The following is a 16,880-nucleotide window of genomic DNA, read 5'->3' on the forward strand; positions in this document are numbered from 1 at the left end:
CTGTTAATAAAGTATTCAATCAATCAATAAATCTCATCTTTGATCTTGAATCAAAAGATTTTAACATTTTAGTTAAAGTTAAACACGAATTCAAACGTTTTTCAAAATAAATCCATAAAGAAAAAAAATAAAGAAAAGAAAAGATCTACAAGCTCACAACACGTTGCATCGTGACGTGTTGTGACAGTGAGCCTGTAGGTCGGTTATGTTCACTAGTTTGGGTCCCGAACTCAAAAGTTTGGGAACCTCTGCCATAGATATCATGCTGGGGCCCTTTAATTTGTATTTATTTTACTGTATTTCTTTGTATTTCTTTGATTGACAGATGAGCTTTCACTACTTTTTAATATAATGTGTGTGTGTGTGTGTGTGTGTGTGTGTGTGTGTGTGTGTGTGTGTGTGTGTGTGTGTGTGTGTGTGTGTGTGTGTGTGTGTGTGTGTGTGTGTGTGTGTGTTTCAGCTCAGTCAACACATGAAACTCAAACTGCAGTTCACCGCTTCAGTGTCAAACCCCCCTCCTGATGCAAGACCCCTGTCACGTAAGACCACCCTTTCTGTCTGTCTGGCCTGCCTGCCTGCCTGCCTGCCTGCCTGCCTGCCTGCCTGCCTGTCTGTCTGTCTAACCTGTCTCTCCTGTCCTTCAGGTAAGACCAGTCCATCCAGCCCAGCCATGAGGGACTTGTTGGACAGACACCAGTCCAGTCTGGGACGCTCGCAGTCCTTCTCCCATCAGCAGCCCAGTCGCTCTCACATCATGAGGTGAGACAGGCAGACAGGCAGACAGACAGACAGACAGACAGACAGACAGACAGACAGACAGACAGACAGACAGACAGACAGACAGACAGACAGACAGACAGACAGACAGATAGACAAAAATCTATTAAGACAGTGAAAATAGTCGATCTACAAGCTCACAACCAGGGCTTAATTTGTGCCGGAGCTTGTCTGCGGGAGCTGCCTCCTGCACTCTGGGACCAGAGATCTCCATGTATGGGCACAAAAGACAGACAGGCGGTTAAAACGGGTGCTATCACAATGAGTATTGCAAAACAGGGTGGGGCATGCATTCTCTATTTTCATTGTTCCCAACTTGCATCGTTCCCAAGTAGACCGGTGCCCGACAGGTCTATAGTCACATGAATGCACAACACATACAATACATTTAATGCAATACAAGAACGTTATTACAGACGCTCAGGTGGCACAGTGGTAAAATAGCTGGCCACCATCGCGGAGTCAGGGGGTTCGACTCCACCATGGTGCATCTGGCTTTGTCGAGCGTCTATACGAACACAATTGGTGTTCCGTGTTCGGGGACGGGATGATAATTGTCACTGCACGTACTCCTAAGGGCTGGGAGGAGTAGGACGAAGGCTCTACGTCCTCCCGGTGGGGGCTCCTCACTGGCAGGTGTGTCAGTAGGATACAATAGCTGTGACAACACAGAAAAAGGTGTGTGGGGAGGAATCAATTGGCATAATGACTAAATTGGGGAGAAAAAAGGGGTCGCAGGTCACATAATTATACTATATTGGTGGGCCATACATAATATATGTTAGGCCCTGTAACACAGTTGGCACCCTGTGCCCAACTTTGGACATGTCTGGCTTACCGTCTATAAATACAGGGACAATAAAGTGCATGTATCCTGCATGTGAACTGAAGGTTTTCACCGGAAAGACTCAGCAGAATATCATGCTAATGAATGAGGAAATTACTTCAACCACAACACTTCTGCCTGGGTGAGTCAGCCTCACTGACACACACGGACACACACGGACACACACGGACAGACAGAGAGACCACTCAGAGAGACAGACGGATAGAGAGATCAGACAGTTCAGATAGACAGATCAGAGACAGACACCAAAACAGATAAAGTTCAGATCAGAATGTCTGGGATCAAAGGGATTCAACTGGTTTTAATTCTGCTGCTTGGAGTCGACAACACTCTACAGGACCGAGTCGACCTGTACAAGAGATCTGGAGACACTGTCACTCTGCCATCTAACGTGTTACCTGGACATACTGGCTGTGAGTCAACTGGGTGGCTTTATGCCGGAAAAGACAACAAAGCTGTTGTTGTGGCTGAGCATGGTGAGATTCATAATGATCTAAACCCATCTAAAGCAAGCAGAATGAGTCTGAAGTCTAACTGCTCTCTGACTGTTAAAGATGTCTCAGCTGAAGATGTTGGTAGATATACCTGTCAACAATGGAACAATGAAAATCCCCAGAGAAAAACTGGAGTCGATAAATCACTCTGTTTGTACTGGACATCACCAGATTAAACAGTGGGACAGAACAGACACTGATACGTTCTCTGTTTGGTATCATCATGAACTGTGATCTTCACACTCTGAGCTGGATGAATGAGGACGGTACCCTGATTACAGACTCTCATAGACGTGGATGTTCTATCATTCTGACCAGCAGCCAACACGACCTGACCAACAAGTTCACATGTCAGTTGGCTTATAAAGACGTGAAGTTAAACATTGACTTCCCAGGAGACGTGAAGACAACCAAGCCTCCACCTGATGCTACGACCTCCTCCTCCTCCTCCTCCTCCCTCCAGACAGCCTGCTCTGATCATCTCTACGTGGTAGTGACGGTGGTTTGAGTGGTAGGGACGGGTGCCATCTCCCTCATGCTCCTCTCTGTGATTCTCATCAGCAGACGAACCTCCACCGAGACCCCAACCATCGATCCCAACGCTGTGATAGACGACTGAAGCAGCGGATCCCAGCCTGTTCTCCCTCTACACCAGCAGTCCCCAACCTTTTATCCCTCGACACCAGTGGTTCTCAACCTTTGTCCAGCTGTCCCCAACCTGTTTTCCCTCTACACCAGAGGTTTTCAACATGTTTCCCTCTACACCAGAAGTTTTCAACCTGTTTTCCCTCTACACCCAACGTTTTCAACCTGTTTTCCCCCATGAGGCTTTGTACCTGTTTCGTCCATACATGGGCATGGTCACTTTGTCCTCCGGCCCCAGCCAAAAAAAAGTCTGTCACTGTGTCCTCCGGCCCCAGCCAAAAAAATTCTGTCCCCCAAAAAAGTCTGTCCATACATGGGCATAGAAGGGACACACGTTGTGCGAAGCACGACGTGTGTCCCAGCCATAAAAGTCTGTCCCCCTTTCGTCCATACATGGGCATAGACACAGGCTGACACGTCATGTGAAGTCTGGGTCTGGCAGAACCAGGTCTCCTGGTCTTGTTTCCCTCTACAACAGAATTTTTCAAACTTTTTGTCCCTCTACACCAGCGGTTCCCAACCTTTTTTCCCCTCTACACCAGCATTTTTCAACCTGCTTTCCCTCTACACCAGCTAAACCTCTTTTCCCTCTACACCAGCAGTTTTCTGTTTTCCACCAGCGGTTCTCATCCTGTTTTCCCTCTACACCAGCTGTCCTCGACCTTTTGTCCCTCGACACCAGCAAATCCCAATTCTGGATCAGGGCCCGCTGGAAAATCTGAAAAGTGTTTCGCGGCCCACCCATATGACCACTTAACACGGCCATGTTAAAGGAGAAATCCGGACATTTTAAGTGTTATCTTTGATGTGTCGTTACTCACCTACCGACGTAGAAAGTGGCGTTGTTTTTTTCCAGCGATTCCCCTGTCGTCATTTTTTCGACCCCCTCCGTTGGCATAATGGGAGCGCGTGGCTAAGGGAAATTTGTCTATTATAACCGATGCAAAGTTATTTTTTTCTCTACTACTACTCATTGTAGAGTCTCATGATACTCAAACATGCACTGAAAGTCCCTGAGAAGCTATCGCTAATGCCGAACGAGCTAACGTTGTTTGCTTATTTCTCTCCCTGGCAACACCGAGTTGCCAGGTTCTGGGAGAGAAACAAGCAACCAGCGTTAGCTCGTTCGGCATTAGCGATAGCTTCTCAGGGACTTTCAGTGCATGTTTGAGTATCATGAGACTCTACAATGAGTAGTAGTAGTATAATAGACGAATTTCCCTTAGCCACGCGCTCCCATTATGCCAACGGAGGGGGTCGAAAAAATGACGACAGGGGAATCGCTGGAAGAAAACAACGCCACTTTCTACGTCGGTAGGTGAGTAACGACACATCAAAGATAACACTTAAAATGTCCGGATTTCTCCTTAAGTGGTCAGATGGGTGAGCCGTGTGGATTTTCAGATCATGTTTATTTTAACGATCCATTGTGTTCCGGCCAGCTTGTAGATCGGTTATTTTTGGCAAGTGACACCCTCATGTGAACATGCATTAAAGGAGCAGTTCACCCAAAAAAAATCGTATTTTCTATCAATTATACACCCCATGAAGCCTTGAATTCATGGAGGTTTTTCAGTTTTTGTCAAATTAAGCCAATCATTTAGTCCACTTGCCAGAATGTGAACCCGGAAATGTTGAGTACACCAAGGTTTTATGCTAGAAATGTTGAGTATGGGTCCCCAGCATGTGGAAACTGCCGGATGCTAACTTGGATATGTTGAGCAATTTTCAGAATTAGCGTAATTAGCTTTTATTAGCATAATCACCTATATGGACAATATTTCAGCAATTGTCCCAGGCCTTAGGGATATTTTTGCGCTAATCAGTTTTAAATGCACCAAATTTGGCCCAGATGTAGCCCAGAGCATGCTCTAATGATTTAGCTAGGGCGCCCGAGCGGGCGACCTTTGGGGTCGCCATAGCGGCCAAATCCAAAATGGCCACCATGTAAAACGGTTTTGGCTGTAACTTTTGAACCAGATGAGCTACAAATACAAACTTGGTGTCTATTTCATGTTTTTTGACCATTGCAAACACATTGGAATGCTTATCATTACGATTGGGTGTGTCTGAAACCCTAATATGCATATTTCCAAGATGGTGGCTATGTGAAAACGAGTTATAACTTAACCTTTGACACTTTTGGCAAACTTGGTGTCGATTTTATGTTTTTTTTAAAGCATTAGAAACACATTGGAATGCTCCGATTAACGATTAAATCTATCTAGAGCACTCTAATTAGCTTATTACCAATATGACCACTATCAACAACCTAAAAAAAGCAACCTATGTATGTTACACATACAATTTTATTGAAACAGTAGAAAAATGGAGTGGAGCACATCCCTATTGATACAGATAATAAGCCAGTAGGCTAGAGTATATTAAACAATACAAATAAAAATGGAAATGCTGTGCGTGGAGGGGGGGGGGGCACCACACAACAAGGTTTGTTGTGTAGAACCTCAATGTTCCTCACATCCACATGATGAGGTGTAATAAACTTATAAACTTTTCCTCTCTTCCATGCGCTAGCAGGATGTGATACTACATCAGCCTTCCTTGGCCATGGGAAAAGAGTGCATGGGCAGCTTGGGACGCAACACTAGATCTCACAGTAGCACCTGATTATGTGGACGTGAGGATGCCTCACCAACAATGAGGGGTCCAGACGACAACATATAAGCACAATGGGCATGCCCATATATGGGCATAGATAGATACCTTTATTGATCGCACAGGGGAATTTCAGTCACCCAGAGGCAGCACAGCAGTCAGAGTTACAAAGTTACAGATACAGAGTAAGGAATGTATACAGCAATACAAAGGTAAGACATAACAATAAGATGCACCATCACTAAAGAACAAAAGTATACACCTGTACAAACTATCCTACTCTATGCAGAAAAATAACAATAACACCAGGTTACAGTGTCCTGTCAAACCGTGCAACCAGTACAATCACTGCAATGCAAAGAAAAGTGACAAAGTGTCCACAGTGCAATCAGTACAATAACTATCTAAGTGTAATTAGAGGTCAGATCCTTGGTACATCTTTTATTCCAAGTTATATGACCGGGAGCAGTATGGGTTAAAGCCCCCAGCCTGTGTCTTCCGTGAGGAAGAAGCCCAACAAACCCACGGTGAGGCCTTTAGGAGGGCCATTCAAGCAAACCGGCCCAAGGAACCATCACGCCAGAAGGAAATGTTTGGATCGGGGTGTTGCAGCGGATCTGGTGCAGCGGATCTGGTACAGTGCTCAGGTCCTGGACCTGGTCAGACGAAGTCGGAGCCCGGCCAGGAGGCCACCCACAGAGCCTAGTCCCTCCACGTGCCAGAGCCTCCTTGAGTTCCGGCAGAGTAGTTCCGGAGAAGCAGACTGAGTGGCCCTGTCTTTCCCTATAGGACTGACCGTGGGTCCTGGGACGTAAGTTGGGGCTTGATCAACCCCGGCTGGGTCACCTGGGCGAGGGTGTATGTTGCGAGACCCGAAACACCCTATGACCCCAGGCTACAACACTGATGATACGTCCCAGGTGCATCCATGTGATGTATTCTTTACAGACAGTTGACCTGGCAGAGCGACCAACGTGTGTCTCGTTGTAAATCCTCATAGCTACCTGCACAAAAGACATGCCAAGTCTCAAACAGTTCCACCCGGGGTAGGTGAATCTACCCCTGGATGCCCCAATATATTCTTGTGAAGGGAGAGGGACGTGTTTGCCATGATGGCGTCCAGCCTCCTCACTGTACGCACCTTAGCCACCCCCTCCAGTAAGGTCCCCACGACGGAGACCACCTTCCTCACCAGCCATTTACAGCATCCTGTTGCACACGCCAAAACATCGGAGTCTTCTCAGGAAGAATAGCCTGCTCCTACATTAGAGTATGTCAGACCAGTCCAACAACCTGTTCAGGTGCACTCCTAGAAACTTATAGTTGGCTACAATCTCCACCACCTCAGCATTTATGGTGCTGGGGACCGGAGGTACCCTCTTGGTCGTGCCATAGTCCACCACCATCATCCTTGGTCTTGCTAGCATTGGGCCGGAGGTTTGCCTCGCTCTAGTCCACAAAGTCCTTCGCCATGCTATCGTGCTCAACAGTGTTGTCACCTGAGATGCAGCTGACCACCGCAGTGTCATCTGAGAACTTCTGTAGGGGCCATGTCTTGGAGTTGATCGGAAGTCAGATGTGTATAGGGTGAACAGGAAAGGTGACAGCACTGTGCCCTGGGGACAGCCGTGTTGTTCACCAGCACCTGACAACTGACTGACAACCCTGCAGTCTCACATACTGCGGTCTGCCCGAGAGGTAGTCTGTTCACCAGCACCTCGGACTGACAACCCTGCAGTCTCACATACTGCGGTCTGCCCGAGAGGTAGTCTGTGATCCATGCCACCAAGCCGTGGTCCACATCATCAACGCAAGCTTCTCAGCAAGCAGTTGTGGCTGGATAGAGTTGAAGTAAAAACACATGATTCTGACTGTGTTGCCCAGGGTGTCAAGGTGTGTGAATGCCCTGTTTAGCATGTAGATGATGGCATCATCAAATGTCCGCCTGGTATGCAAACTGAAGGGGGTTGAGGTATTCACTCACCATCGGTCTCAGTTGATTCAGTACCAGACGCTCAAAGGTCTTCATGCTCTTTGATGTCAGAGCCACTGGCCTGTAGTCACAAGGTGCGACTTTTCTTAGGCACCGGGACAATGCAGGAAGATTGCCACAGTTGAGGCACCCCCCCCCCCCCCGTCTTCAGAGAGAGGCATATCGTTTGGATCAGCGGTTCTGGACAACCGGATCTCCATATATGCCTATACTATACTGATACGCCCAGCCCACGTATGCACGTACAGAGTTTTTGTGCATTAATTGTAAGATTGTTTCAAATACTCCTATCTATATCAATAGGAATGTGCTGCACTCCATTGTTCTATCTTTCAAATACACTATATGTGTAACTTATTAAGGTTGTTCCTAAAAGTGTTCTGGGTGAAAATGTTGAATACCTTTTTGGGGATAGTGTTGATATTGTTAATAAGTAAATTAGAGTGCTCTAGATGGATGCAATCAGAAAATCGGAGCATTTCATATGTTTATAATGCTTAAAAAAAAAAAAAATAGACACCAAGTTTGCCAAAACTGTCAAAAGTTAACGTTTTCACATAGCCGCCATCTTGGAAATATGCAAATTAGGGTTCCAGACACACCCAATCGTAATGATAAGCATTCCAATGTGTTTGCAATGGTCAAAAAACATGAAATAGACACCAAGTTTGTATTTGTAGCTCATCTGGTTCAAAAGTTACAGCCAAAACTGTTTTACATGGCGGCCATTTTGGATTTGGCCGCTATGGCGACCCCAAAGGTCGCCCGCTCGGGCGCCCTAGCTAAATCATTAGAGCATGCCCTGGGCTACATCTGGGCCAAATTTGGTGCATTTAAGACTGATTAGCGCGAAAATATCCCTAAGGCCCGGGACTATTGCTGAAATATTGTCCATATAGGTGATTATGCTAATAAAAGCTAATTATGCTAATTCTGAAAATTGCTCAACATATCCAAGTTAGCATCCGGCAGTTTCTACATGCTGGGGATCCATACTCAACATTTCTAACATAAAACCTTGGTGTACTCAACATTTCCGGGTTCACAATGGGGCTCTATGGGCTGGCAAGTAGACTAATTTGTTATGTTGTATTCATGTTGATGTGTAATTTCAGACAGTTAACCACTTAAATCCTCTACACCAAACCTCTTTGCCGAAAATAGCGACGTTCCCCTCAGAGTAGGGATGCTAGGGTTCAAGTGGTTAATGTAAAAAAAGAAAGAAAAAAGGTTCCTATTACACAAAGATGTGGCGGCCCCCCTGTTTTAACTCTGAGGACCCCTTAGGGGTCCCGGACTCCTTGTTGAAGATCCCTGATTTACGTTATTCATGTAATCAAACATTTAATCTCTACTGTGTTATTCATGTAATCAAACATATTTTAATATTTACTGTGTATTATTCATGTAATCAAACATTTTTTTTTAAAATCTGCTAGATATTGTATTCTTTGCTAACATGATGTCTTGATGAGTCTTCATGATTTATTATGATGGATTAGTACGAATATGTTAATTAATCATACAGTTTGTTATCTTGCTATTTCATAATCTGCCCATGCATTTAAAATTATTGCAAAATATATTTTAATATTTTTAAACATTTCTTTTCAGTAAATTTGTAAAAAAGATTTTGACTTTTCAATTAATTGGAATAAAAACAGAATTTGAATATAACAACTTGTTGTCATATACTCTATTTAATTGTCTTAATATTTACTGAAAGCTTACAAAATGTCAGCTACTGTATGTGTGGGTGGTCCTGTATTTGAATGTAGAGTGTTGATTATATGGTTCAAATCATATTGTAAATGACCACATACCTGTAGAGGGACAAATAATATGAATATAATTATTGACTAGTATGCACAGGACAATACTAGAGCACATGAAGCCGAGTGAAACCAAATACAGGAAAAATACACAATTTAAATATTTTACTTTTACTCCACTACAATTATTTGAAAACTTCATTTACTAGTTACTTTGCAGATTTTGATTATTATTACAACACATGTAGTACATTAACCACTTCAGCCCTATATACATTTTGGCCATTTGAAAATAGCAGATCTACAAGCTCACAATGCGTCGCATCACGATTTTCGAAAGATTCTTATACATTTTACCCATTTGAAAACTTTTGAAATGGGTTCTGCATAATGGGCTCTATTTTCACCAGTGCCTTACCCATTATCCCTAAACTTCTTTGCCCTTTTTAAATATTTTTTAAAAACATTTTCAAATAGTTCAAATAGCCAATCTACAAGCTCACAAAGTTTAGGGATAATGGGTAAGGCACCAGCGAAAATAGGTCTCAATGAGCTCTACTTTTGGTACTTTAAGTACATTTTGATATCAATACTTTTGTACTTTAATTTAATTTTGAATTCCGGACAGTATTGATCCTTTTACTCAAGTAAAACATTTGAGTAATTTTTCCACCACTGCCATTCACATGAAAACATTGTTTGCGTCACATGCTCCAACACCAATTAGAAAGTAAGAAAAACATAAATATGAAAAAACATAACTAGGATATACTTAAGGACGTGAGATAGATTATAGACTCTAGGGTACATGTTATCAACACAAGTTTATCAAATGTAATATAAGATAAATAATACAAATATTCATAATAATGACATGCATCATAAACTAGTGGTTGAAATAAACAATACAATATAACATCCTCCATTTTGTATAGTACAAACATTAGTTCTAATTACATATATAGGTATAAGGCAGGGGTCTTCAACGTTTTTCAGGCCAGGGACCCCCTTAGCTGACAGACAGATGAAGCAGGGACCCCCACTACTTTACATATTGTATAAAATGTGTATTTTCACACATTTAACCACATTAAACGTTCAATCCTTAGTGAACTTGACCTTCAGCCCTGTACTTCAGGTCTGCTCTTTTCCCCCCCTCTACAGCAAACGTCTTTGCCAAAAATAGCAGATCTACAATCTCACAACATGTGTTGTGAGATTGTAGATCTGCTATTTTTATCAAACGTCCCCACCATTATAAGGATTCTAGGGTTCAACTGGTTAATGTAAAATAAAATCACACACAGATTTGGCGGCCCCCTGTAAGAGGACCCCATAGGGGTCCCGGACCCCCTGTTGAAGACCCCTGGTATAGACAGTAGGGGCCCTATCCACAAGTTTCCTAGGGCGTTGTAGGCATCACTTCCTGTCGATTTGATCCAATGAAATCCAATGAAATCGACAGGAAGTGATGCCCACAACGCCGTAGGAAACTTATGGATAAAGGGCTAAAGTGGCCATTTGGGATTTAGAACTAGGCAAGGGGCGTTCCCCCGCAAAAGTTGCTATTCTGGGACACCTACCCAGAAAAAGCAAAAAGACTGATAACACGTAACCTGATGTGTTAATGGCCGATATAGGTTTGAAGTGCTCATGTGGCCTATTAGTCGTTTCTTTTGGGCTTGTTTTCTTAGACCTGGTTGCTTATTCCTCTAGCAAATTCTGGCAACCGCAACTGCGCACTGTTGGGATTTAACATGGACATCAAACACCCAACATTTGGTTTCTAAGCACTAGCCTTTGATTGCCTTTCAATAAAACCACATTTGATAGACATACGTATCACCTACATGTTACTGATTAGAGAGAATTTTATATTTTTGTAATCAGTTCATTATTTCCTGCGTAATCGATGAATAAAACTGACATGTGTAATTTGGAGAGCATTGCATTGCGCGCCGCACAAATTGTCTTCTTTGAATAGACTATCGTCTTATATAAACACAATTGACACTCTCCCTTCTGCTGATTATAGGAAAAATAGAATCAGAGATTTCTAGAGAGAGGGATCCTTTGAATGTTGTGCTGTCTCCAGACATCCATTGGTTTTAGATTCCGCTATACACTTTTCCAAACGTGTGTGGTCAAAATAGCAATTTGGGGGATAATGCAACAACACGCCCACGGCCACACCTCTATGCGCAAATAGTGGAGTCGGCATAATGAATAGCGGGTATAGCGGAGCAAAATAGCGTTTAGGGACAGTGCCAGCTCCCTTATCCCTAATTCAAGGGTAATGGGCCGAAATTCACGGCTAATGGTCAGCGGGTGCGGCTTTAGCAGTGCCAAAAATAGGGCTGTGAGTCTTTTGTCTCATGAGGTCTGTTCCCAAACTCATTCAAACTGATGTCTTGTCTCATTAGATGTAGTTGAAAAATAGTAGTAGCTTAATAAACAGCTAACACAGTGTACCATTGATATGCTGCCAGGGTCAATCATGTGTTAATTCACACTGTCCCACTCATTTGTTAGTTTCAAGAGTTGTGGTTTCTGTTAAGGTGAACAAATATTCAATGTTGATGAGAAAGTCTCAGACCATGCGTACGTAGGTGGTATGATGTAAGGTATGCAAACATGACTTTTAGCTGTCTGGGTACCAACACAACAAATCTCCTGCAACATATTAATGAGCAAGTCATCCCGACACTTTACGAGGCACCAAAATCAAATTATTAAAAACAAATATTGTGAATATTTAGGATAGATTATGTACACAGTGGCCCTCATTTATCAATGGAGCGAAAAAAACGGCTTATTTTTTGCCTTAAATCTGGCCGTAGGCCAATGTCCAAGTGGCATTTTATCAAAGGATCCTATACAGCCAATCCTAGCATACATTTGGTCGGAGCTTTGATAAATCTGTCGGCTGAAACCGAGCGTCATTTAAATAACACCCTTAAATATTCTCAAAATGCCCCGATTTTACGACATGAAGAACCAGAATACGACCAAACAAAGCATGGAAAGCCAATTAGAGAGTTTCCCCCGCTCGCCTCAGATTTGCCAATTTTCAAAATACTTCAAAAATAGCTCTACAAGCTCATTGTGCGACAAGTAGTGACGTGCTATGAGCTTGTAGATCTGCTATTTTTGAAAAATCTGAAGTATTAAATAATGGTTAAAGTGGTTAAAATCTCAAATGACACACGCTTTCCCGGTTTTGATGGGTTAATCATTAACCGTTAATGAACAACACTTTAGTTCAATTCTGGATTTTCGTAGCTAAGAAATTGAATGTCTTGCCCATGGACTGGGAATCGAACCGTGGACCCTCTGATTCCCAGATGACCGCTCTGCCTCCTGAGCCTACCTCCATTCTAAAGAGTAAAACAGTGTGTGTGTGTGTGTGTGTGTGTGTGTGTGTGTGTGTGTGTGTGTGTGTGTGTGTGTGTGTGTGTGTGTGTGTGTGTGTCTTTCAGAACAGGAAGTGCGATGGAGCGCAGAGCCATCACCCCCCCGGTGGGATCTCCGGTGGGCCGGCCCCTTTACCTGCCGCATCACGACAAAGCTGTGCTCTCATTGGACAAGATCGCCAAGAGGGAGGGGAAAGTGTTGGTGCTGGACAGCTAGGAGACAGACAGACAGGCTGGCAGACAGACAGACTACTAGACAGTGTTATTACAGACAGACAGGCTGGCAGACTGACAGACAGTGTTATTACAGACAGACAGACAGTGATATTACATACAGACAGACGGAGCGCAGAGCCATCACCCCCCCGGTGGGATCTCCGGTGGGCCGGCCCCTGCTGGGATGTTTTCCTGCATTGAAACAGTCCTCTTTCTGAAATCCGTATTTTCCCTGACAGACAGACAGAGTTATTAAAGACAGACAGTGTTATTACAGACAGACAGACAGACAGTGATATTACAGACAGAACAATACTCTATTCTCACTGTGAATGTTGTCATGGAATAAATTAAATTAAATAACCAATCAGATGTCAGCATGTTGGATGACATCACGTCAATAATAAAGTGTTTTATTGTAATCATCAGTATGTGTGTTTAATTTATACTTTTTATACCAGTTATGAATATGAAGCCAAGTCTGCTTATTATAAGCAACTTTGGCCTTGTTTTTATGTAAAGTCACTTGCAAATATGAGTTGAGTTTTTTTTTGGCTTATTTCTTAAAGGGATTCTAGGCAACTTTAAGCTTAAAAAAAAAAAATATATATATATATATATATATATATATATATATTGCATTTTCCCCCTCAATCAGCCACTATATAATGATGCTGGGATGTTTTCCTGCATTGAAACAGTCCTCTTTCTGAAATCCGTATTTTCCCTACCGTTTATGTTTTGACATCCGGGTATCCGGGACGTAAATGAAATGAAAAGTGCATGTGCATGTGTGCGTGTCCATGTGAACTGAATCGAGTGAAACTGAATGGAACCGAGTGCAGCCGAGAAAAATGGAACGGGCGGCCATCTTTTTCTGTGCGCAGTTTTTGGTTTTAAAACGCTCTCAAACTTCTTTTTTGTGGCACGGAATTTACCTTTAAGATATTGTTTGGATAGAATTTAGTTGTTTAACTTCATATATGTGGTCAATTAATCGTGACAGAGCCTATTTAAAAAATACAAATTCAGAGAACCGGCAGGAGCGGGCAGGGGCGGGCAGTGACGCGTATGTATCCGAATAAAGCAGCCTATTTTGGGCATAGCCCCTTCAAAAGTCCCCTTGCGTCATATTGGCTGGTGCTGTGGAAAGTGAGCTGCTGATTGGCTGAAGGGGAAATAACTGCTGATTGGCTGAAGGGGTTGTCAGTCAACGGTACGAACTGTTTGACAACAGTTATTTTTTTCTTTTTTTGATCTCTGAAGTTGCCTAGAATCCCTTTAAAGGTAGGGTGTTATGCCCCAGTCTAGGGGTGCCTGAGACACAACATGAATATGTTCCCGCCTTCCCCAGCTCCCAAGTAGCCACACAAACAAAGGTTTAAAGTGCAAAATATAATAATGGTTTATTTACAAATGTATAAAGTAATAACAAAATAGTAACATAAGCTTGGGTCATAAGGGTGTAGAACTCACTGAGGAAACTAAAGTAACAAATCAAAAGAATTAACTGGAAAGTAATATCTCTTACCTATCAAAAGAACCAATAGCTTACCTTCCTATCATAAACAATAAGCAAAAGAAACAATCACCTCAGGATCAACTAATATCAATTCAAAATAACTTAGGTCAAATCAAATAACTCATAAGTAACTAACAAAACATAAGGTGTGGTGGCCAGTTGGAAGCGGAGGAAGACGGGCTCCTGCCCCCTGCGTGCTGCACTGAGATCTGTGTAGCTCTTATATAGGGAGCCTCCACCCTATTAGCCACTTGGAAGGCAGCACTCCTGTGAGCTCCCCACCAATCACTGGCCGGCCTGGAAGAGCGCCCCACCAATCGTCTTCTGGGAATGGCACACCTGATTTGCATACATTCACACACCATCCCCTCTCTGGCACACACACCCTTCCACACTAGAACCAACTCATAATAACAAACTATAACCCCAAATACGACCCCAGTCGTAACGTACGTCCGTCCATCCGTCAGTCAGTACCACGATGACAGTTCTTCGTCCTCCGTCTGTTCGCTGTAAACAAATGACTGTGTCCGGAAAACACCTGACCAGCATTTGCGGAAAATATCACATCTACAAGCTGTGGGCTTGAAGATATGCTATTTTCAGCAAAGAGGTTTGGTGTAGAGGGAAAAGAGAGCAGACCAAGTACAGAGCCAAACAGTTTTTAAGTTGCTTGATTCAGTATTTAGATATTTCATATACATTTTATCAGACACGCCCTCTTCCTGTACAAACCCATTGTAACTTCAAACTCCATTTTAATCTTAATGTTAGATTCATCGAAAACACCAGTCCTTGGTTCTGGTGACTGGTGATGTATGGCATGGGCAGGGCCGCATTAAGGCCCCTCAGGGCCGTGGAACTACACCAAATCAAAGGCCCCCCCTCAACATTAATCGGACAATATTGGGTGCGTTCACGCGCACGTGCGTTTGGTGCACGTGCCACCGCCAGCACGATCGGTGCTGACACAGGCACTGGGCACAGCCTTTCCAACTTCAGTCTATGCTATAACTACAGTGTCTATCATTACAAATTACATTTATTATTAAGGATACTTTATGGTCATTACAGTCGTAGGCTACTAGACATATGGTGATGAGATGGGTAACAAATGTTTCATATTTATTTTCTTATTCTTCATAAGAAATTCAACAATTCAAGTTTAGAACTGAGAAAACAATACTCAGCAGAGATGGTAAAAGTACTACTCACTTTCTTTACTTAAAGTAGAAGTAGCCTCAGATACATTTACTTATGTAAAAAGCGACTTTAGTAAAAGTACTCATTCAACTAATTACTCAAGTAAAACTACAAAAGTACAGGCTCTGAAATGTACTTGAAAAGTTAAAGTAAAAAGACCTCTTGAAGATACTAGTATAGGTTCAAGTGGTTAATGTAAAAAAATCCTATCAGACAAATATTTGGTGGCCCCCCTCTAACTCTGAGGACCCCCTAGGGGTCCCAGGCCCCTGTTGAAGACCCCTGGTATAGACAGTAGATCTATAAACAGACAATAATAGAAGCGTTTTGCAAGGATTTCCTAAAGAAGATTAAAGGTGCACTTCACCCATTTACAACCATATCTTCATATAATTGGTCCTCACTAAATGCTCATTATAATATGGCTCCATACTCACTCTGTGTCTCAGAGGAGGACTGTGGACAGTTCAGAAACCTGCCTACCAGTGACATCATCGATGGGGAATCCAAGCCAATAGAAACCACAGCCTTTATCTTCCTGTAAAGTTATCATGCTGAAATAGAAGCCACTGTTCTCACATTAATAAAACATTATAATAAAAATGTAACAACTGTCCACAGCCTATGAGACATATTATAATGAGCATTAGTGAGGACCAGTTATATGAAGATACGGTTGAAAATGGCTGAAGTGTTCCTTTAAAGAAGATCTATTTTTTGTACAACCTTTGGTGGTGGTGTTGACCTTGGCATAGAGCACCGAAGTCTGACGTAATTTACACATCCTTTGTTTGTCTACCTGGTTTGCGGTTTTCCACCCCCATTCTGAATCCCATAGACGTATTTAATATCGCGTCAAATAAGAACTGTGTTCCAAAAATAAACAAATGACCCTGGCGGTTTTACTCTTATGGATATGAAGCATCAACTGACGGTGAGAAAACGCTAATGTTACTTCCGCCGAATTAGTTAAATTTTCGCCAGAAACAGACTGTATCAAATATAAGTGACTGACTATCATAAACGATACAGAACCTCCTCCCTGACAATATCGCCAGGACAGTTTGTTTATTTTTGGACCACACTTCTTATATGAGACGATTCTATGATGACCCAATGTTATTCTCCATAGCGAAATTACTTTACGAACCTGGGGATGAACGAGTGACGTCAGGACTTTGGTGGTCTATAGAGGTCGTTTTAAGCAGTAGTTCTCAAACCTTTTCATGTCTAAGACCCCCAGATAAATATATTTGGCCGTGGACCCCCATCTGAAAATATATACTTTTTTGAAAATAGCAAATCTACAAGCTCACAACGCTTTCACACTTGATGCGTTGTGAGCTTGTACATCTGCAATTTTTAAATAGCCAATATAGGGA

At 42.8% G+C, this 16,880-nt stretch overlaps 1 protein-coding gene across 1 annotated transcript in view; it reads left to right on the forward strand.

Moving 5' to 3' along the window:
* The window catches only part of LOC308089961 (trafficking protein particle complex subunit 14-like), a 36,588-nt gene extending 23,761 nt beyond the window's left edge, over nt 1–12,827 (forward strand). The window contains exons 12-14 of the mRNA XM_080434953.1: nt 461–539; nt 645–759; nt 12,624–12,827. Coding sequence (XP_080291079.1) covers nt 461–539; nt 645–759; nt 12,624–12,774 — 345 coding nt within the window. The 3' untranslated portion in view covers nt 12,775–12,827. The remainder of the gene's footprint in view (nt 1–460; nt 540–644; nt 760–12,623) is intronic.
* The last annotated feature ends 4,053 nt before the right edge of the window (nt 12,828–16,880 follow it).

This window comes from Gymnoscopelus braueri (genome assembly GCF_963280865.1).
Source record: "Gymnoscopelus braueri genome assembly, chromosome: 8".
Lineage (NCBI taxonomy): Eukaryota > Metazoa > Chordata > Actinopteri > Myctophiformes > Myctophidae > Gymnoscopelus > Gymnoscopelus braueri.